The sequence below is a fragment of the Acipenser ruthenus genome, chromosome 2 (genome assembly GCF_902713425.1).
Source record: "Acipenser ruthenus chromosome 2, fAciRut3.2 maternal haplotype, whole genome shotgun sequence".
NCBI classification, from domain to species: domain Eukaryota; kingdom Metazoa; phylum Chordata; class Actinopteri; order Acipenseriformes; family Acipenseridae; genus Acipenser; species Acipenser ruthenus.
The window spans coordinates 78,724,325-78,748,715 of record NC_081190.1 but is presented as its reverse complement, the minus strand read 5'-3'; the positions used below and the strand labels follow the sequence as shown (position 1 = coordinate 78,748,715).

The window sequence follows — 24,391 nt, the reverse complement described above, 5'->3', positions numbered from 1 at the left end:
GTAAATTGCGTGTGATGGGTAAGTGCAATAATGTGTTACACAATGTGACAAATAAAGAGGTCGGTCTAAACTTGTGCACATTAAAGCAGGAGAGACGTACAAATATGCTCAAACACAACAAAGTTTAGTGTAAAACAGGGCAGCACCTGGTTTATTATTCCACAGTTCCCAAAACAGGTCAGTAAACAGGCAAGGGTCAGGTACATGTAGCAGGTTATCCACACAAAACAGGGTCAGGCCACAAATCAGGTAATCAGAACAGTCCAGGTCAAAACTCACAGGTATCAGTAACTCAGTCTTGCACTGGTTTTTCTGTCTGTCTCTGTCTGTCTGTCTGTCTCTCTCTCTCTCTCTCTCTCTCTCTCTCTCTCTCTCTCTCTCTCTCAGCACAATGCTGTCTCCTACTCCTTTACTATCTGAATGGTGCTGTCCCTTTTTGTATCATACAAACGCCCCATCACTGTGACATCATTTCCTTACATGGGGCTGTCTGGGAAATGCAGTCTCCCCGGGTTGGCCATCTTGTTTCCGGTAATGTGAGGCCATAGTTTGCCAACAAACTTGCCCTCACGTACCTCCCATTAATGATCCTACCCCTTGTTCTGTTACAGTATATATAATGGGGATTGATTTTATTCTTCATACAAGGATGGTAATACTCATCAATCCCAAGGTTTTTCAGCAGGGGTCTCACTGGTATGAACACTTAGGAGTTGACATGTATACATCATTGAGAAAAAGTTTCAAATGTTGAGGGACATTAAAGGTAGTAAATATACCCATTTTGATGAACTTTGGCCCCATTTTTTGTGGAGGGCAACCTAAACGAATACTGTGTCATTTTAAAGCATGTTTCAAGGGCGTTCCAACAAAAAATAACAAATTGATATACCGGTAAGTCATGGACATAAGAGGCAGAAAAAATGTAATTCTTATCAGCGGTTGATTCTTAAAAGTGGACCGGTATGATTACAGTGGTGAAGTGCTGCAGAATCAGTATGTTAGGGGCAGTAGTGTGGAGTAGTGGTTAGGGCTTTGGACTCTTGACCGGAGGGTCGTGGGTTCAATCCCAGCTGGGGGGACACTGCTGCTGTACCCTTGAGCAAGGTACTTTACCTAGATTGCTCCAGTAAAAAACCCAAATGTATAAATGCGTAATTGTATGTAAAAATAACGTGATATCTTGTAACAATTGTAAGTCGCCCTAGATAAGGGTGTCTGCTAAGAAATAAATAATAATAATAATAATAATAATGTTAGTTTGAGAATTAAAGCTTTGTTCCCTGCAGTGTAATGGGTTGACCACTAGATGCCACGTGTACCCACATGTATGCAGAGCCGTATATAGAGAGAGTTTGGCCAACCTTTGATATTTTTTGATCAGCGAACGGCAATCCCTTTCATGTGACCTAAATCGGTGGTACAGGTGCCAAGTTGTCACCACTATCTGCAGCACTTGACATTCATTTACATTGACAGTTAACAAAAACAAACAAAAATAGTTATTTTATTTATATATATACACATTTTTTTTTATTTTGCCGGTAGTTATTATGCCTTCCTGTGCAGCTTACATAGATTCCCTCGTCAAAAACATCAAAGTGAGACGTTTAAATTGGACACAGACCAACAATTATTTTCTATGTGAAGCAAGTTAATCGTGTATTAATATTATTTCTTAACAGTTTACTACACATGCTGATCTGCACTTGCAGTCTTAGTTTTAAATAAAATAAGGTTTTAATGTTAAGGATTACATTACATTTGTTTGTCTGCTGTTTACATATCACTGAACAGCATGACATTACAGGAGAACAGACACCTAGCATCACTGCTAAATTCTGATGAAAGACTTGAGCTTACTGTGTGTCATCCAAGCTATCTGCAAACCACACAATCAGTTTTGACGTTTCTAATCCCAAAGAAGCTTCTGCACTTTATCTAGCTCATTTTTTTTAAGGCATTATCAAAGTAGAGCAGGGGGAGTGGGAGAGAGTGAGGGTGGGTGCGCTATTAGCTGCAGTATTGCTGGCTGAGGAGTCTCTCCATCTCTGCAGTGGAAAGCTAACACCGGTAATGATACCTGCTGTTTCTTATCTGGCATTTCTTTTGAAATTGGCTATGCGCAGCTTCAGGGCCACTCACTGCTGCCTTGTGAACTTTTCAACCAGCTTGTTTTTGCTTTATAAGTAATTCATGAAAGATAGAGCTCTCTCTCTCTCTCTCTCTCTCTCTCTCTCTCTCTCTCTCTCTCTCTCCTCTCTCGCTCTCGCTCTCTCTCTCTCTCTCACCCTCACTGTGCTTGCTGTCTCCCCTCCTCTTTTTCTTCCTCCCCCCACCTCTCGCAACCTAGCTCTACCAACGTTTAAGCAAAGCTCAGTATCCTCTGTGATTTTTACATTGGACTCTTTCTCCAGCTTTGGAACAGGACAAGCATTGGACCTCTGGTCCTTTAAGAATCTGTCAAGCTGTAAGTATATCACCCAATCTTTAAGTTAAGTGATATACATTCCTGGTTACCTGTGTTCAAAGTAGAATTTGGGCTAGTAGACTCTTGAGGGATTGAGTGTGTTTTGTTTTTAAATGGGATAGACTTGGATGGCCATATATCTTTCCTATGCTTTTATACGAATTTAGGTGAAAAACTAAATTATAGGTGCTGTATTGAAGAGGAATTTAAGTTTTTAAAGGCTTAATGTTTAAATGACCTTAGACATTTTTAGTAATTGCACATGCCGTAACAAAGCAAGGTTTTGTACCAATGGAGAAAGGAAGAAGAGTAAATGTTTCCATAGTTTTTACAGTGCTTGTGCTAAGAAGCTTTGACAGTACGTTACTATCACTCATTTAGTTGTTTTAAGAAACTGAAGAGCTCCAAGCTATAATCCGGCACTGTAGAATATATTTCCTCACAGAGCTATAGCCATTGCAGAGGTAGCCGGGGATTCGGGAGGGAGTTTGTCTGACGTGAAGTACTGCATTATTTTTTTTTTTTTTGTGAAGCTATTTTTAGAGCTGGCAGAGTGTGGAGTAGATTAATAATGTGAAGTGATTTTGTGAAGTGATTTGTTCTGCTCCGCTCATACGAGGGGCTTCTTCGTGGCAGAGTGCTTTGGAGGTGTGGCTTTTAGGAAGTGGGATGCTGTCTAAATCTTTCAACTGCACCGATACTGTCTAAAATGTATCTTGTGGTGTCAATGATTTCTTAACATTAAGAATTGCTTAGAAATAGCTTGAAATAGTAAGTTTATTGGACTGTTTTGTTTTTTGTATCTATATACAGTGTCCGTACAGTATAGGATGTTTTTTTGTTCTCTGTGTGTGGTAGATACGTTGTGGTAATGTATATGTGTGTTTGTGTTGAGAGCCTGAGAAAGACCAGTGTGTTGTAAAAATACAGGTAGTGGACAAAAAATGGAAACAGGTGTGGCTCATGCGTTAATTAAGTAAATAACATCCCAGCATGCTTAGGGTCATGTATAAAAATATAAAATATAAAAACAGGCCTGGTTGCCTATAATTATGGCTAGTATGGCTGCAAGAGGAGACCTCAGTGACTTTGAAAGAGGGGTGATTGTTGGGGCGCATTTGGCAGGAGCTTCAGTGACCAAGACAGCTCAACTTTCATGTTTCACGAGCAACGGTGTCTAAGGTGATGTCGGCATGGAACTCCGAGGGAAAGACATCATCAGCAAAGGGCAACAGTGGGCGGAAGTGCATACTCCAGTATCGTGATATCCGTGCATTAATACGAAGGGCAAGGCAAAACAGGCGAGCAACTGCAGATCAATTGACTGCAAATTTCAACCTGGGGCGTGAGCAGCCAGTTTCATCAAAAATGGTCCGCCGAGAACTCCACAGAGTGGGATACCATAGTGGTCCAACGCCCTATTAAGTGACTTTACATTGGTGTTTCCATTTTTTGTCCACTACCTGTATCTGTGTAATATAATACTAATTTACTATTGAAGGAGCAAATTGGGATAATGTAACTAATCGCATCTATATTATCTGGCACAAAATTCCAATTAGATCCACACATAAAACATTTTAATAAAATCAAGGTCCTACTGTAAGTGACTCTTCAGCAGCAGTTGTTGATGCATGGTTCACCCCTGGTCTCTGTAAGTCGCTTTGGATAAATGTGACTGCTGAATGACTAATTCATAAAAATAATACTGGATTTGTGTTTAAACAGGGCTCACAAAAAATGACTTCTGACCTTTTCTTGTATTAACTAACGACCTCCAAAGTCTTCAAATTCCAGTGCCTATCCCGCTCACCAACTGAAATAGCTACATAAATAAAATAGTTATTTGTTTTTAAGTCTTAATATAAGATGAGTAGGGTTTTTTTTTATTCACAGTGTTTGTTTTGAGCAGACTGGGTTCTTCCTTGAATTACACTGCAGGTTTCACCACTTAATGTAACTTACAACAGTAGGAAAGCAAATGGTTTGGATGGAAATCATTTCTAACGCCCTTTGCCTATCGCCCATTTTCTAATTTTAATTTTATATATTCTTTCGGTGCAATTGTACAAGTAAAAACAAGCATTTTACAATTTACAGTTTTACTGTTTTAATTTCTTCCATGTTACAAAAAATATTATTGGCAATTTACTAAGGACCCATGGGGCTTTGAAAAAGTCAAGCCAGACAGGCGTTAGATGTGATTGATATCTTTACATCCCGGCTGCACTTACACACTATTCTCACTCAATAATACACAGTCCTCACAACATAGTTGACAATTACAATTTTATTGATGTTTCAGTAAAAAACTCCAGTCGAATTACAATAAATACTCGGCTCTAAAAGGCAATTCATGTAGTATGGTATTTTGTTTGCTCCTTTGAAATAAACACAGAAAAAGTGCACCTTCTAGTAAGGCAATGCAATGTGGAAAATAAAAGCTTGCAGGCTAAACTATGCCATGAAAGATTAGACATCAAATAGTTTGTTTTTAAAAGTACAATTATGCTGGGCAACCGGTCAGTTTTCCTTCCATGAAATTCGGAATTATTTTAGCAGTACAAATTAGTGGAAACGTAAACAACAGCAAACTTGGGATTCTTTTCTGTGCTCAACTCCAGCGTCTCACAACAATCTGACTGGAATTATGCAGCTCTATTTTACAATAGTCATCCGGGTGACGAAGAACTGAGTTGAACTAACATGAATATTTTTATTTAATTTTTTTTACAACAGGGAACTATTTGTAATATTTGAAGTAAAAAAAAAAAAAAAAAAGTTTATTTGTTTTATTGATTTAATTGCACTGGTAAGCTTGTAACTTGCTTAGAATTTTCAAGTGTAACAATTTGTATTTTCACTGTAATATTTCAATGCCTGTTATTGCAATTTATTAATGTTAGTCTACTGGTGATTAGAGCAGTAGTTTATTCTGTATCGTGCATGTTGTTGCACCCCATTACACAACATAGCATTGAGTCAAAATAGTCAATAATATGAGTGCAGGATGCGCCCTATAGCCTGGATGTCGCCGGTTTGAGTCCAGGCTATTCCACTGCCAGCCGTGGATGGGAGTTCCCAGGGGGTGGCGCACAATTGGCCGAGCTCCGCCGGGGGGGGGGGGGGTGTGGCTTAGGGCGGCCAGGGTGTCCAGCGACCCCTGTAGACTGGCTGGGCACCTGCGGGCTCGCCTGTAAGCTGCCCAGAGCTGCATTGTCCTCTGACGCTGTAGCTCTGGGTTGGCTGCATGGCAGGCCTCCAGAGTGAAAATAAGCGGTCGGCTGACGGCACACGTTTCGGAGGACAGCGTGTGTTCGTCTTCGCCGCTCCTGAGTCAGCGCAGGGGTGGTCGCGGTGAGCTGAGCCTAAAATACAATTGGATATTTCAAATTGGGAGAAAAAAAGAGAAAAATCAATTGGCGACTACTAATATATATATATATATATATATATATGATTTTCTTTAATATACATTGCTACTGCATTGAAAAAAATAATAATAATAAAAAACATCTGCTGGTTACTATATCCCAGTAGCTCTTCCATTCTAAGTGCAGGCTATCAATCCATAATTAAAAAAAATATATATAAGCAATTCGCCACATTTTAGGCCAGCTTTAAAGTCACATATGTGAATGCGCAAAGGCGCCTTAAACCACAAATGTGAACAGGGTTGCAGACCTAAATATGCGGTGGCTCTGAGGCAGCCACTAAGGCAGCCTCTAAGGCGTCTCTGGGCCAGCACAGTACTGTGAACAGGGTCTAAAACTCAGGGGTGGGTTCCTATTGCCAGTGACACTGAAAATATGGTCCCTGAATGGCAGAGCATGTGGAGTTACAACGGGAAATGTTTCTAGCAAGGAAAGCATGGGGGGATAGGAATGTGTGAAGCTAAATCTATGAGATGGCTGCTTAATTGTGCTGTGTCATCAACATTTTGTATATACATTTATCAGAGGACTGGTGCAAATCGTACTGAAGCAAATAAAAATGAGAAAAATGGCTTTTAAAACTCCAGAGACTTTACCATGATGGCCAAGACCACAAAAAAAATATGACAAACATTATTTGGATATCAATCATATTTGGTGTTCTGGCTAATCCAGTCCTTGAAGGACTTTAGTTGACCAGATTTTTGCTGGGGAGTGTGGGAGACTGTTATGAATAAAGGATGTTGTCTCCTGTGAGAATTGATGACACTGCTTGTGCATGCAAGGTTGAATGAATAGCTGCTGTATTGCAAAGCTCACACGTGTCTGCCACTGCACCAGAATTGCTCCATGTGACATTTGACATATTTTAAATTCTCCTGCAGCTATTTGCTTCATATTGCAATCAATTCTTGGGCTGTGAGGAAAACAATCCCCATCTAAAATTTATTTGGAAAGAGACAACAGTGCTGTCTGTGAAGACAGCATTATTTAGGCGATACAGCAAGAAGAGACTTTTAGTGCTGAAAACATGTGAAAGACAGTATATCACAAAATGTACTGAAAATCTACAAACTATATAAATATATCACAAGCCTAATCTTGCTTCCAGTATATTTGCTTTAAGGAAAGCTCCCTAGCTTGACAGTATATATGAAATCTAGTTGTTTGAATCCTGTTATATTTAATTCTCATGTGTCTTTGTGACTGGCATATTTTTGAAGGTGATGAACATTTGTATTTGGGAGTTTTGTATTTAGAATATTCTGTCAGACTAGTTTGATGCAGGTTTCTGGCTACAATGGTTTTTTGCTACCTTTTGGTTCCACACCTGATTTACTTTCAGGTCTACCAACAGTGTTATTTGGAAATCTCTGTACCCCAAACTTTACCAATTTAGCAAGACATTTTTTGTAAATGCTTGAGTCCTGTTCCCCTGAACACTATGGAGGATAATTTGTGCCAAAATTAAAAAATAAATAAATAAATAAATAAAATTCGAAATAAATAATTAAATAAATAAATAAATAAAAAACGAAATAAATACATACAAATATAAATAAATAAATAAAAATAAAATGAAATAAATAAGTAGAAACTGAAATATATTTAATAATGTATCTATTTATTTATTTATGTTATTTATTTATGTATTTATTTCGTTATTTATTTACTTATATATTTATTTATTTATTCCGTTTTTTATTTCGTTTTTTATTTCGTCTTTTCATTTTGGCACAATCTTTTCGAGCTACCGTCAATCATGCTCGATGGGCGGGACAATAAGTGAGTCGGTGATCTACTAACTTTGCCTGGTAGTAGTGTGGAGCAGTGATGGGCAGTTCGATTCCTTTTAGTGTCTCGATTCATTTGATTCAGTTCAGTTTGGTGAATCGATTCATTTCCTTCATTTGATTCACTGATTCAGTGACACAAAACCAATCAATGTAGACCGCATTAAGATTGTTTACGTAGGTTTATTTGAACCGGAAAGAACGAGTCGTTCACGAACTGCACATCACAAAAGCTAGGGAGAATCTATATTTGGTTGACTGAGTTCATAAACATTAAATATAGTTTGACAAAAAATTTATATATTTACAATTCTAGAGATAACATAACAGTTTGAACCATTAGCATTATTTAGCCATCAGTATCAATCTAATTTAATTTAATCTTTAAAAAAAAAAAGTCAATTGCATTTCTTACGTGTTTTTTTTTCTATACATTTGGAGTCACCCATTGTTTTTTACAACAACAAAAAAGAGAGGCTCGAACGAGTGGTATTTGTGCAACTAATCCGTGGTATTTATTCAGCACATAGCAAAACGCTGTTTGCCCAATTCCTCTTCTATCCAGTAAACCTTTGGGATTAGTCATGTGATCAATCGCCTGTTGAAGCACACCCATAACCGCAACATGTACATTTTATATAAACTGATATGTGTAAATATTAAATGTGTATATATTTAGTATTTACCACAGTAAAATAACATTTTAACAGTAAATAACAGTAAAATAACAATTTAGAAAATGTATATTTAATAATGTAAAATATAATAGACGTTTAAGAACGTCATCCGTTAGAATGCAATACCCTCCTAAAAGGTCATTGTATGTAGCTGATACTACGTGTCACCTTGTGGACTAGGTGAATCGCCGTCATTATTAAATTATAAAATATTTAACCGTAGTTGTAAATCGTCATGTAATCTTTGTAATCACAATATGTAATCACAAGTTATATAATTAAGCCTTGGGTACAATAACGTTACAATACCAATAGATGTTTGTATTTATTTATTTTGGAAATTAGGTGTATATCTCTATTATTATTATTATTATTAGTAGTAGTAGTAGTAGTAGTAGTAGTAGTATTATTATTATTTAGTAATTTGGCTGACTTTACTCAAGATGACTTAGAAGTATTAATCATAATTTGTGCAAAATAGTTAACTATAGATATGATTAATTTTTTATGTGTATAAAAAATAACAAACACACATAGGCGACAACTAGTAGTGATTCATTTTATTATTTATTTGTTTGGCAGACTTACACAAGGTTACGTACATAGTAAACGAAGAAGAACTGTAAGAAATTCTGGTGCACAAACTTGTAATCTGAGTTTCTGACAGCGTGAAGCAGCACTCTAGAAAGTACACACCGTCTGGATCATAGATATATAGCTATGGTCTGGAGGCTGTAACTGACGCCATTTTGGCTCACACAGAGTTCTTATCATGCACGAAGTAAGCGGGGATTTGGATCCAACGTGGCACATACGGTCTTCAGTTTCATAACACTCAACGAGTTGAGAGACAACCCGGTTTCCTTGTTACAACGAACAAATCAGCCAGACTCGAGAGGTAAATAATCACTTCATGAGCTTTGATAGGCTGGTAACTCGACTCCTGTGCGCCAGGCAGCTTGTTCATAGGGTTAATCAAAAGAACCGATTCAATGGGGACTGTGATTCGATTCCCATCGTTCACCTTAGTGAGTCGTTCAAAAAGAACGATTCATTCACGAACTGCATATCATTAGTGCAGAGAGGGCTCCCTGGGTAGAAATACCTTGGGACGTCCACATTTTCCCGTCCCAGTTTGGCCTACCGCTGCAGACTCTTTTGCTATACTGTCATCACTGGTACTGCGTAGAATTTGATGGCGAATTATCTGCAAGTTAGTTTCATCAGTACGTCAATATCTGCCCTTTTCTTTCCAACAGCCAATCTACTCGACACAAAATATAGTCATCATTTACCGACCCACATTCAACTTGAATTAAAAGCTCCCTAATCTTTTCTAGGATAAGACTCCTATAAGTCATATTGCACACATTTGTAACGTATGGAATATTCACAGCATTAAAACTGTACAACAACGACGTTGTAGCCCAGACTGCACACCTCTCCGCGCTACTATCAGGCAAAGTTAGTAGATCACCAATTCACTTATTGTCCCGCCCATCGAGCATGATTGACGGTAGCTCGAAAAGATTGTGCCAAAATGAAAAGACGAAATAAATAAAGAAATAAAAAACGGAATAAAAAAAGGAATAAATAAATAAATAAATAAATATATAAGTAAATAAATAAATACGTAAATAAATAACGAAATAAATAGATCAATTATTAAATATATTTCAGTTTCTACTTATTTATGTATGTATGTATTTATTTATTTATTTATTTATTTATTTATTTATTTTAATTTTGACACAACTTATCCTCCATAGAACACTACAGCGACCGACGCTTTGCTGCTTATTTAAAATTTATAATCAGAGCAGAAACAAGGGTCATGAAACTGGAGGTGAAAACAGTGGCACACAGTTCTGGTACGCAAGTGCAGGAAAATGTTGTGCCAGCCTGCAAAAACATCTAATAACATTGTTGGCGTCTAAAGAGGAGTAAGAGATTGATCAATGAAGCATAATTTGTAATTTTCCTGGTAATTCAGTTTAGTTTAATTTCCTTTAATTCTTTTCTTTCATCAGCATTTACATGGAAAAAGAGATCTGTCTCCGTGTGAGACCACTGCCATGTCTCATAGCTCAGCCTTGCATTGTGCATTTTCATGGATGAATGAAGCTTGCTGTCCCCAAGGTTCACTTAAAACCACTTCTTGTTGCCATCTTATTGTAACTTAATTCCCTTACGCTATCATTTTGTTGCCACTAGATCCCAGAATTTTCTTTTGAATATGTTCACCTGCAGTAATTATTCCACACTGCATTCAGCTCTTGCTTCGTCAGCCCGCCAGCACAGTGTGCCTGTATTGTTTTCATGCAGAGTTAGGAACAGAAGCAATCAGCCAGTCTGGACATTGGTAACAAAAAATCTCTCTGTACATTGACGTTGTGTGTTGTTGTACACCAACACCAATTCAATTATGCAGTAAGGAATCGGTGCACCAGTGATTACATTTGGGTCATGATGACAATAATGAATAATGATCTGAGCAGAACCTTTTAATGCTCTGTATATTTATTCTGCTGCTGAATTCCCCGGAAGTCACTTTATTGACCCCTTTTTTTTGACATGACTAAGACGGAAACGATATTAAGATTTAATGACTAGCTATTGAGGCGTTTCTGACCAGGTGTTTCATATCTGACTATTCATTGATCTAAACTATGGTTGATGTAAATACTGCCTCTCAGATCAAATTTGAGAATGCAAACTATGAAAATCAAACATCTGTCCGTGACAGTAGCCCATTGCTGTCTGTAAACATATTACAGAGGGCCTTATTGAATTAGGACCATCAAGTTTAGATCAATTGAATAAACCCCAGTCTTATAAATAATTACTTTCCTCATGCTGTTCTGATGAGTCATATAACATTAATAAAAGCAGAGATGCAAAGAAGACTCATACTTGTCTAACTCTTGTACTTGCCTATCGCTGCCTCAACCTTTCTGCACCCTCCTACCTCCACACTATTATTTCTCCCTACACCCCCTCTCACCCTCTCCGCTTCTCTACCACCAGCAGATTAGCTGTCCCCCGTCTCCAGAGCCTGCTCCTTCTCCACCCTTGCCCCTCAATGGTGGAACGACCTACCCACAGGTATCAGGACTGCTCAGTCCCTGACCACCTTTTGGCTCCTCCTCAAGACACACATGTTCAGACAGCATCTGTAAAGTTCACACTTTTGACAATACTGGACTCTATGGTACCCAACTGTATCAGTACTTGCATCAGCTTGTACTTGCACTTAACTGCTTCACGTTTTGCTGTATTCTACTATTGCTCTCAATCATAATATTACTTTATGTATCATGTACTTGATTTTACTTTCAAAGGTAACTGCAGTCACGTTTTTTGTAATTGCTCTTTAAATGCAATTATTTACTGTATTTATTTTCTCTCATTTGAATTTGCTCTTACTTACTGCTGATTTTATTGTATTCTATAACTTCTATTATCTGTAATATGGTACTTTATAATGTGATACTTTATAACAACTGTAAGTCACCCTGGATAAGAGTGTATGCTAAGAACGAAATAGTAGTAGTAATAATAATAATAATAATAATAATAATAATAATAATAATAATAATAATAATGCATAGCAGTTTCAGCTATTCCAGGTTTTAATACAAGCTTGATTAGCCACCTTGTATAGGTAACAAGCTCGGGTGTGTCTGATTAAACTGATGGTGAAACCAGGAATGGATCAAAGAGCTGTGCAATGGGAGTCTTTTTTCCATCCCTGTAAAAGGGTCTGGTGTATCTTTGATGGTGGAACGACCTACCCACAGATATCAGGACTGTTGATGGTGTTTTATGCTGTTAAACTCCTGGCTGACTTTTTTTTTTTATTTTTCTTAGGGCGTCCAAAATGGATTTGAAGACTGCCTTAGAAGAATGCACAATGGCACTTAACCTCTTTTTGAACAACAAGTTTTCTGAAGCTCTGGATCTGCTGAGACCTTGGTATGTTGGTGTTGGAGAAGTGACTAGTGGAGAATGATGTTGGATATTGGCAACTTCCAAGAGGCTTAAGAGAGCGTTACATTTTTACAGGAATAGCTATATATATGTACAGTGCTCCCTCGCTATAAGGATTTTGATTATAACGCTCCTACAGCATGTCCCCCAATTCCCTATACTAGTGATTCATGCAATATTTCTACAGTAAATACAGTACCGGTGTTGTTCAAACTGTGAACAACTTCTCAGTCTAACTTCTGTTTCTGTCTCTCCCTTTTGATACAGTATCTGAACTGATGAAAAGCTGCACTGGCACTTTATAACACAGACATGTTATTCAGCATTCGTTTTATACAGTGCCGAGAAAAAGTTTGTGAACCCCTTAGGATTTTCACATATTTCAAACCTAACATGTTATTAAATCTTAATCTAAGTCCTAATAATAGATAAAGATTAAACAAATGACACAAAAACATGATACTGTTTCAACATTTATTCCACAAATTATTCAACATTCAGTATCCATGTGTGAAAAAGTATGTGAACTTGTAGAGTCAGTAACTGGTGGCACCCCCTTGAGCAGCAATGACTTCAACTAAGCGTTTCCTGTAACTGTTGGTCAGTCTCTCACATCGGTTTTGAGGAATTTTGGCCCATTCCTCCTTACAGAACTGCTTCAACTCGGTGACATTTGAGGGCTTCCTTTTATGGACATCTCGCTTCAGGTCCTGCCACAACATTTCCATTGGGGTTTAGGTCCGGACTTTGACTTGGCCATTCTAAAACGCAGAATTTCTTCTTCTGCAGCCATTCTTTTGTAGATCTGCTTGTATGTTTAGGATCATTGTCTTGCTGCATGACCCACTTTCGGTTCAGCTTCAGCTCATGGACGGATGGCCTGTCATTCTCCTCTAGAATCTTCTGATACAATGCAGAATTCATGGTTGTGTCAATGATGGCAAGCCGTCCAGGTCCTGAGGCAGTAAAGCAGCCCCAAACCATCACACTCCCATCACCATGCTTGACGGTTGGGATGAGGTTCTTCTGTTCGAATGCAGTGTTTGGTTTGGAATGTTACCTTTTTTTTTTTTGCAAAAAATATAGCGTTGATTATATGGTGCTTTATGCATGGTTAATTCACGGAAAGTTACATTTTTGCTTCACTACATGTGCATTATAGAGAGGGAGTTATTTAAATTTGTATTTTAGTCAGATGTGTGTTATCTGTCCCATAACGCTCTTCGGTTATAACGCTCATATTATGTGTCCCCCGAGACCCGTGTTATAGCGAGGGAGCACTGTGTACAACATATTTAAAATGATAAATGTATGTTGCATCATTTTTACGCAAACTGACCGAAATCTCGGTCTAGCACTTCAGACCGTAAAATCAGTAGCACATAGTATTAACATGATTTAAATAAATAAATAAATAAATAAAAAGGAATGGAGTTTAGTTTCACTGGAGCCAGATCATAAAGTTAGGCTGTATAAAGTGGATCAGGCTCGGATTCCACTTACCCGTCATTGTCATCCAACAGTAGTGCTGTACGCACCGGAGCAAGGCAAATTACATACATGCCAACAGTCCCTATATGGTCGGGACAGTCCCGATTTCCTAGCAAATGTCCCGCGTCCCAATGCATAGAAAGAAAGTCCCGATCTTTACCAATAGAAAAAAATCATTTATTCTGCACAGTAGTTACTGAAAACCACATGCTGTGCTCTTCGTGCGGCTGACACATCTGCTGATCATTAACTTATACAAAGGTAAGAATGCTTCATTATGTCTATTGTTACTGTCATGATGGTCGTGTGGTGTTGAGTTGGGGGATACGTCTATTATATGATAATGTATATGATCAGCGTCCTGCTGAACAGTTTCCAAATGTTGGCAAGTATGACCGTATCCATAAAAAATAACTGCATTTATCCAACATTATGGCAGATTTGGCAAATGTGTGATTCTTAAAGATTTTTTAGCAGTTGATTCAGTATAATAAATAAGTAACTTACTGATTCTCTTAACTGTTTAAATTGTGTACTACAGATGTATCAAGGCTTGCCATGTTGTTTTGTTGTTTGTCTATTTTATCCCCCCCACTGGAAATTTGACAAATTGCTCCTTATATATATATATATATATATATTTATATATATAGTGTTTTGTTTTTTGTTGTTTTTTTAAATCCTCTCCCCCAGTATCCCAGTATGTTTGTACTGCCGGTACAGTATATGCAGTGTCTGTTATTCCAACAGGAATGGTGGAGGTCCTCAGAATACAACTTACACTTTCAATGGGAATGAAAGCAAGAGTGGATCAGAAATTATTTGCAAAGACCTAATACTGTTAAAGCCTTTAAAATAAATTACAGTAAATTATGTACAAAAAAAATGCATCATAACATTTTGAAGAAGAATTCTACTGTAGCAAAGCTGGTACATTAATTGCATATAGCTTAATGATAGTATCTTCAAGTGTTTCAGAAATGTTGCCTTGACAAGAACATTTAGTTACTGTAGATACAGGCATGTGGCGTGGCTCACCGGCTGACCCTTTGATGGAGTGCAAATGTATCTGTTCAGACATTTATAAATGGCAGTTCAACCTTAATAAATGAAATGTTATACAGTATATAGACAAAGCAAATGTCAGCATAAATACTTGTATGGGAGACAAAAGATGTGATTTTAAAGACAGTTGTGTTTTTTTGTATACTTTTTTTATTTATTTAAATATACCGTCTCTTTTCTGTTTGCCATCATACTGACTACTGTCACTTCACTTTGAGATGTATTAATTCCCACCACATGCACCTCTACATCTGTCTTTAGCTTGGCTAAATTCACCAATTTGGTTTATTGCTTAGTGCCCAGACATTGCATTTGATGACCACTCAAAACGTTATTTTTTTATAATATTAGTCTTTGCCATCTGCGTTTAATATACAGTGCCTTGCGAAAGTATTCGGCCCCCTTGAACTTTGCGACCTTTTGCCACATTTCAGGCTTCAAACATAAAGATATGAAACTGTAATTTTTTGTGAAGAATCAACAACAAGTGGGACACAATCATGAAGTGGAACGAAATTTATTGGATATTTCAAACTTTTTTAACAAATAAAAAACTGAAAAATTGGGCGTGCAAAATTATTCAGCCCCTTTACTTTCAGTGCAGCAAACTCTCTCCAGAAGTTCAGTGAGGATCTCTGAATGATCCAATGTTGACCTAAATGACTAATGATGATAAATAGAATCCACCTGTGTGTAATCAAGTCTCCGTATAAATGCACCTGCACTGTGATAGTCTCAGAGATCCGTTTAAAGCGCAGAGAGCATCATGAAGAACAAGGAACACACCAGGCAGGTCCGAGATACTGTTGTGGAGAGGTTTAAAGCCGGATTTGGATACAAAAAGATTTCCCAAGCTTTAAACATCCCAAGGAGCACTGTGCAAGCGATAATATTGAAATGGAAGGAGTATCAGACCACTGCAAATCTACCAAGACCTGGCCGTCCCTCTAAACTTTCAGCTCATACAAGGAGAAGACTGATCAGAGATGCAGCCAAGAGGCCCATGATCACTCTGGATGAACTGCAGAGATCTACAGCTGAGGTGGGAGACTCTGTCCATAGGACAACAATCAGTCGTATACTGCACAAATCTGGCCTTTATGGAAGAGTGGCAAGAAGAAAGCCATTTCTTAAAGATATCCATAAAAAGTGTCGTTTACAGTTTGCCACAAGCCACCTGGGAGACACACCAAACATGTGGAAGAAGGTGCTCTGGTCAGATGAAACCAAAATCGAACTTTTTGGCAACAATGCAAAACGTTATGTTTGGCGTAAAAGCAACACAGATCATCACCCTGAACACACCATCCCCACTGTCAAACATGGTGGTGGCAGCATCATGGTTTGGGCCTGCTTTTCTTCAGCAGGGACAGGGAAGATGGTTAAAATTGATGGGAAGATGGATGGAGCCAAATACAGGACCATTCTGGAAGAAAACCTGATGGAGTCTGCAAAAGACCTGAGACTGGGACGGAGATTTGTCTTCCAACAAGACAATGATCCAAAACATAAAGCAAAATCTACAATGGAATGGTTCACAAATAAACATATCCAGGTGTTAGAATGGCCAAGTCAAAGTCCAGACCTGAATCCAATCGAGAATCTGTGGAAAGAACTGAAAACTGCTGTTCACAAATGCTCTCCATCCAACCTCACTGAGCTCGAGCTGTTTTGCAAGGAGGAATGGGCAAAAATTTCAGTCTCTCGATGTGCAAAACTGATAGAGACATACCCCAAGCGACTTACAGCTGTAATCGCAGCAAAAGGTGGCGCTACAAAGTATTAACTTAAGGGGGCTGAATAATTTTGCACGCCCAATTTTTCAGTTTTTTATTTGTTAAAAAAAGTTTGAAATATCCAATAAATTTCGTTCCACTTCATGATTGTGTCCCACTTGTTGTTGATTCTTCACAAAAAATTACAGTTTCATATCTTTATGTCTGAAGCCTGAAATGTGGCAAAAGGTCGCAAAGTTCAAGGGGGCCGAATACTTTCGCAAGGCACTGTAGTAACTGTGTGTTGAACGGGTTTTTATAATACTTTTGATGTTGGTATTAGCTGATTCCCCAAATAACCATTTCTAGTCTATAAATAAGTTACAGGAAAAAAAATGCTAGAATGGACACCACCATTTTAAGAGTTTTGTTTGGTGAATTTTGCTTTGACCGTCTATCCAATATGGTCGCCTAGAAACCATCTTTGCATTTTTTAGAAATTGTGTCAGATTAATTGCTTTCAGATTTTATGGAGTTATGATCCATCATAGCAAACCTTTCTCATTAAATTCTATATATTGAGTTTCTTTTGAGTTTTACAGAGTATACCTTTAATTGAGTGTTTCAAGCAGATAGAACCAACAGAGATGGAACATGACAGCCATGCATGCCTTTTCTAGAATGAGGAAATTGGGTAGCAGTGGGTAGCATTTTGTTCAGCGTATTTAGTAGAAAGATAGTTAATGACCTCTGTAGTGGAAAGTATTTGAGCAACACAACTCTAAATCACTCTGCATTAAGTGTAAACTATCTTAATGGCAGGGCGAAGGATAGCATGTACCATGCTCTGGGATACAGCACGATCTTAGTGATGCAGGCAGCCATGACCTTCGAACACCAAGACATCCAGATGGGCATCAGCGTAATGAAAGATGCACTACAGACATGCCAAAGGTAAGGGATTAAAGCAGCATTGCTAACCAATAAGAACAGAGCAATATTCGGTAAAGGATGAATTGCAGGTCTTCATTTATCTTGGTACGAATATATGTTTTTCATTGATGGTTTAGGAGAAATATATTCTTTAATCACATATTAATGTGACAATGATGTGAATGTGTTTTTAGACTTGAAGTTTTATTATCGCTCACTAAATATGATCTAAAGTTTAATTTCAAATTCAAAACTTTAGACCATATTTAAAGGAAGCTGCATGGGGAGTCAATTACAGCAGTGATGTTTGCTGTTAGAACGCATCCCACATTAAGTTAAATTTTGGTAGAAATGTTAAGGCTTAATTACCTTAAGAGGTTTTCAATACAAGATTAGGAGCAGTGCTTAAGGAATATTTCAAATTTAAAAAGATTATTTGTAAAGAACTGGCAATATATAGTCTGTCTGTATTTCGGTAAGACATTTATTTTTTTTTATTTTTTTCTCTATCTTGACACACATTTTATCTTTCAGCTTAGGTACAGAATACCCCTTTTTATTTTGTGCAAGTTAAAGCCCTTTCAAAATAAAAACCTGTTAAATGAGATATTAATTATAGTTTATGTGGCTACAGACTCGGTCTATTTGCCATTTAGATTGATAGCTGGCATTCAGTTTTGTTTTATTAATATTGGGAAGTATGTAATGTGATATATTCTGTACTTCTCTAACAGTCAAAATCAATAGAGCGTGACATCAGAGTGTCACTGGTTTTACTGTGCAATGATATGGGGTGTTGACTTGAGCTTTTTGGTGAGGCCTCTGTAGTGGCTCCACCTAATGCATCAAAGAAAAACAATCTCAGTGCCATGAAATTAAGCAGAGAGATGTTGGTATATGTTTCATAACTTTCATTTTAACACAGGGAACTTTAACATTACATAGATGATGGCTCTCCATCCACAGTCTCCCCATATTCTCTCCATGCACCACCCCTTACATCTTCTCTCCACCCCGAACACATTGGTTCTAACCACTGATAGGTCCTTTCTAACACAGTCCAGTTTCACTACATATTCCCTTCTTTAGAGCTTGAAGGATTTATTCATTATTACACTTTTTTTTTTTTTTTTTTTAATTTTGAACAAACATTACCTAACTTGAACTTTGGGGTATACTGCCCTCTGTCCAACAGCAACTAGGGGATTATTCTGCCCCTGCTGTAGCTACTGTCTCTAATCTAATAAGTGTCCCTGAACCGCACTGGAGTCTTGACAATTCTTCCACTTGATGTTGTGCTCTCTTGTGGTTTTGGTGTTTCTGGTGATGGAGGTACTGTGAGGTTTGAAACAATTGTTGCCGACTCCTCCGGTTCCGCTGCGTTGGCTGGCTGCCAGACTTCGCAGTCGCTCTGGTGTTGACTTACTTCGTCTCCACTCTGGAATGATGGAACAAGTTGTAAGTGTCTCCTGTTTCTGCGCAAGGTGGCGCCATTCATTGTCTGCACTGTATACGACCTTGGTGTTGTAGACTTGCTCTTTACAGAGGCTGGTCTGCTTCATCGCTTCTCTCCATCCAACTTGATTCTTATGCAATTTCCAGGCTCTGTCAGGTAGAGCTCTAGCTGAATATCTCCAATTGAAGAAACTCTGATAAGCTTCTTTGGCTTTCTTGTCATTTTTCTCCAACAATCTGTGGCTTATCCACTTGGGCATCAGTTTTCCCTCAAGCATCGAAACTCCACAGCCGTAAATGGTGTCCCATTATCAGCAATTAATTCATCTGGGATGCCCCAGCGTGCAAACATGCTTTTTAGCCTGATGATCACCTGATGGCTGGAAATCACTAACAAATAGGTAAATTATATAAACCTAGAATAGTAGTCGACAACTACCAGATACTTTCGACTTTTACTTCGCAAAGGTCTGCAGAGATTTTCTGCCATGGTCCCTTTGGCAATGGTGTGGTTAATAATGGTTCCTTTCTCTGAGTAGGCCTGTTAGCTCGATGGAACTCACATGTCAACACTTTATCAGCAATATCTCTACTGATGCCCGGCCACCAAACTGCCATATTTACCCTTTCCCAGCACTTAGTCAGTCCTTGATGACCCTCATGAATCCTACTCAGGATCTCTTTCCTCAGTGAGGCTGGTATCACAATTCTGTCGTGATAGATCATCAGATCATTCGCTTCGGACAGTTCTCCACGTGCAGCATATAGTTATTTCATGTCCTCTGGGACCTGTATATATCTAGGCCAACCATGCCTAATGAACTTGACTGCCGTCTGGAGCTGTTTGTCCCTCAGTGTTGCTTCTCTGATGTCATCTAATTTTTGTCCTGACACTGGCTTGCAGGTCACCACTGCTTGTACATATGCTTTGACGTCTTCTTCAGTTTCAGTATCCATGGTGGCGGTCAGGGGGTTTCTCGACAATGTGTCTGCTACAATGAGCTCCTTTCCTGGAACATGCTCTGCCTTAACATTTAATTTTATTAAGCGCATCAGCAAACACTGGCATCTCAGCGGTGTTCTATTTAAATCATGGCTGTTGATCAATAGCACCAAAGGTTTGTGATCAGTCTGAAGACGAAAACTTTCTAAGCCCTGCAGGCAGCAAACAAATCTCTCCACAAGCCCAAACTCCTGCTAAACTCCTTTTTGATCGTGCATGTCTCTTTTCTGCCTCTGTTAGAGTTTGGGAACAGAATACTACTGGGAGGAACCTGTCTCCATGCTGCTGCAACAGTGCTCCTCTGAGACCAAAGCTGCTGGCATCTGCACTTACTACAGTGGGCTTGCTTGCATCATAAAATGCTAGAGCTGGAGCAGTTACTACCAAGGCCTTCACTGTGTCAAATGCCTGTTGCCAAGGGTAACCCCACATCCATGCTGCATCTCTTTTCAGTGGATTGGTCATCGGGTGTATTACAGACGATAAGATGGGCAGAAATCTGCCTAAATTGACCATGCCTAACTGTTGTCGAGGCTCTGTGGCATTTGTCAGACCCGGCAGTTCTGTGATTGCCTTCACTTTGTCTGGGTCTGGTCTGATTCCATCTCCACTGATGATATGACCGAAGTACTGTATCTCTTCTGTTCCAAAATGGCATTTGTCTTTGTTTAATTTCAATCCAGATTATTTCACTGTGTTCAGTACAGAGCACAGACATGCATCATGCTCTTTGTGAGTCTTCCCATACACAAGAACATCCTCCATCACCGCTACTGTTCCCTCTAGCTCCTCCAAAAGCTTACTCATTTCTCTTTGGAATATTTCTGTGGTAGACGTGATCCCAAATGGCAGTCTGCAAAAACAGAATCTGCCACAGCGTCAGCCCCGATTCCATTTGCAATTTCTGTGAGACTCCTTTGTCAGCAATGCGATTACAATTCTATCTCTTATTTGCTCATCTTCACAATACTCCGCCAGCTCATACAAGTTCCTTACAAAAGCTTCCACCGTTTCCCCTGCTTTTTGGCAGCGCTGATGAAAACAGGCCCTTTCATGTATCACGTTTAGCCTTGGCACAAAGTGGTCAACAAACTTCTTAATAATAACAGCCTAACCATTAACGTCTTCAGCTTTAGAAAAAACGAAAGCATTGAAAGTTGGCTCTGCTTCTCAGTTTCGTGGCGATCCGGACTCTTGAGAAGCACTGTTTCCAGGCAGGCAACAAGGACGGCTGGGTGAAATCGAAATGCTCCAGTGGATGGAATTTCGACATGCCGCTCAATTTTAATTCAGCTGTTCCTTACTTTGTTAGGCTGCTAAACACATCTGTTAACTTCCGATACCATGTCACGAAATTAAGCCTAGAGATGCTGTTTAATAACTTTTATTTTAACACAGGGAACTTTCACATTATATAGGCACTTGCTCTCCATTCACGGTCTCCCGTATTCTCCCTGTGCACCACCCCTTATATCTTCACTCCGCCCCTAACATTTCTAAAATGAGAAGACCTCCCCTGGGCAACTATACTGTTTGTTACTACAGAAAGAAACATACTTTTGACAGCTCTAGATCCAGTTTACTTAGTGAAACTAGCCAGGAGTGATCAAAAACCTTTTAAACACAGATGTACTGTAAATGATTACCCACGTTATATATCGTGGAAATTATTGATTTTGCTGAAACCAAGAAAACAAAGGTTGCCAAACAGAAATATTTAAAGAAACATCTGTCCAAACAAAGCTGAAGCATTAACGGATAATGACAGAACGCCTGTACAGCACTGAAACACTACATTTAAAAAACCCACCTGCACTGCTGAACCTCGTTGTCTTCAATATTGGCATCCAGTATGTGCTTAGAACAAAGGAGCACTACGACTTTAAAATGGGGAGATATTAAACTTAAAACTGACTCACAAGGGTACTAATATCCATGTATTATAAAAAATAAAGATGGACTTCAGTGAGTTACAGGAATATAATTCCATCTCTGGGTTCTGTGACAGTTTATAAACTACTCGACCTGACAGTCTCGTAGTTTATGACGTCACAGAAACCCTAGATGGAATTAATTTCCTGAACTCACTGAAGCCTGCATCTCTCTCTCTCTCTCTATATATATATATAATCTTGAATGAGGTTATGAGACTTGTACTGTGTGATGCATAACTATGTATCACTGAAATAACTGTAATGTGCAACAGTTGCACAAACACTGTAAAAAGAATGACATTTCCCACAAGTTAAAGCTATAAATAAGGGACCGAATGAAGACCTTTTAAGATACTTACACTTGCCTTTTGTCTTGTACAGGTACTTAAATGAACATCTAAATAAACATGATCTGCCATACAATCAGTAAGACTGATGGAGCGACAGCCTGTACCCCATAGACCTTTTATTTATTTTGTTTAGCACAATGACCTCCTTAGCAAGATTCATCACAATAAGACAAGTGGTTCAATGTTTTGTGACAGGAGTTCAGTTTACCCAAAGAAAGTGTGAGGGATGTGACTGCCTCCTTCATATTCTTTTAATTTGTATGCTCTTGTTTGCTTTCTTAGGTTTAGGAAAAAGAACTCAGTTGTGGAATCTATATCCAATTTAGTTTCCAAACAAGCAGCCGACCAATTCAAAGAAGGTAACAGATGAGTTAATACACCTATACTACTCTGTGTGTGTGTGTGTTTATTAAGTGATAAGTTGTAGTGTACGAGGAGGTAAACAATCTGAATTCTAATAAACAACGCAGCCTTTGGACTTTACCTGCAAGTTCACTGCACTTGAAAAATAAATTATCACTATTATACACCATTACTTTATAGAAAAAATACTTTAAAAGGTGTTCTGTTTACTTTCTGCAACTTTTTTTTATTTATTTTTTCTCAGATTTTAGCTTTTTTACTTTTTACTATTTTTTTTACAATTTGCACTCTTCTGTGGTAGTCTCTACAGTTGCCGTAGTGATGGAATGTTTGGTTTCTTTTTCAGTTTAAACTTGTTCTATTTCGTACACTGCATAGATCAAAAGCTGTAGTGTATCGTGACATCCTATGGCAAAAGAGTGATCTGATTGGCTGTGATGATGTATAATACACAATATACTGCCTAGGTTCTGCAATATAATATTTCATTTATATAGTCATTGTTTATCTTAATTGAAACTGCCTTACTTTCTGAAGTTTTTTAGATGATAAAGTGCCTTTTGTTGCAAATCATGTAGATCTATATGCTTAAGGCACAAATATGCAGTATAGCCAAACCAGTTATACAATAGAAAAAAATAAACACCAATGAGTAAAGACACCTAATGTACTTGTAGGACTGATGCAGGTTTGACAGACTGATACTGGTCTTGTTCAGGGTTGGGGCCAATTCCTTTTTTTCAATTCCAAATTCTGTTTCTAATTACAATTCCCGTTCCCGTTTAATCAATTACAATTCCTTCAGTATCTACATATAAACCTTTGTTTGTATGCTTGTTTTTTTGTTGTTGTTTTTTCCTTTAGAGGAAATGCATGCGGAGATCTGCTATGCAGAGTGCTTGCTACTGAAAGCAGCCCTAACATTTGTGCAGGTAAACAGTTCATCTAAGCATTCTGTTTTCCAAGACCAACATGATATTGAATTATATAAACTCAGAAGGTACAAAAATAATTGTACTGTTCGATAGGCATATCAGTTCTTTAGTTAACTATGGTTGTCACGAAACAGAAGGACCTGTCTACAATGTATTACTGTATTGTACAAAAATAAGATTGTATTCAGGAACAGCTATAAAGATAATGGGGCAAATATTCAAATTTTCTCATCTTTACGAATTTTTTGCGTAAAATCGCAAGTGAGTGAAACCTCAAAGGAGAAACTGCAATTATAGCAGCGCTGCAGAAATTAATAAATTAACATGAATTAACACAGGAAATCAACCGCAACTCTCTCGAGGTATATAACCATCGCAACTTTTTGCAAAAAATGATTTGGGCTTGACGAGGCATAGCCCCAGCACCTCTTCAGCTATGAAAGTTAAAAATGCCATTGAATGTTTTGCTCTCAAATGCGTTTTTCTACAATTCTCAACACAGTTTTATCCATTCTGCAAGATCTTGCGTGCGCTAATCAGAAACAGTCCACTGCCAGGGACATTTAATTACTTTACCATTTACATTCCATAAAGATGACACTGGCTGCGAAAGAAGGACTGCGACTCTATTGTCGTTTTTTATACACAATTGAAATAAGCTCACTTGATTTGAAAAACATCTTGAACAATACATGCAAATTCCTACACTACTTGGTTTGCTTGAATGAGTAGTACACATCAAGCTTCAATATGAAAGCTGAACATTAATTTCAATAAACACGT

At 38.2% G+C, this 24,391-nt stretch overlaps 1 protein-coding gene across 3 annotated transcripts in view; it reads left to right on the top strand.

Moving 5' to 3' along the window:
* LOC117409463 (tetratricopeptide repeat protein 39B-like) overlaps positions 1 to 24,391 on the top strand; it is a 62,524-nt gene that overhangs the window by 22,948 nt on the left and 15,185 nt on the right. For 2 of the 3 annotated variants that reach the window (XM_059001945.1, XM_059001937.1), the window contains exons 4-7: positions 12,245 to 12,349; positions 17,458 to 17,589; positions 22,593 to 22,669; positions 23,538 to 23,605. In XM_059001945.1, coding sequence (XP_058857928.1) covers positions 12,245 to 12,349; positions 17,458 to 17,589; positions 22,593 to 22,669; positions 23,538 to 23,605 — 382 coding nt within the window. Of the gene's footprint in view, positions 1 to 2,328; positions 2,471 to 12,244; positions 12,350 to 17,457; positions 17,590 to 22,592; positions 22,670 to 23,537; positions 23,606 to 24,391 lie in introns of those variants that run through there. The other variant, XM_059001952.1, reaches the window with a different exon arrangement.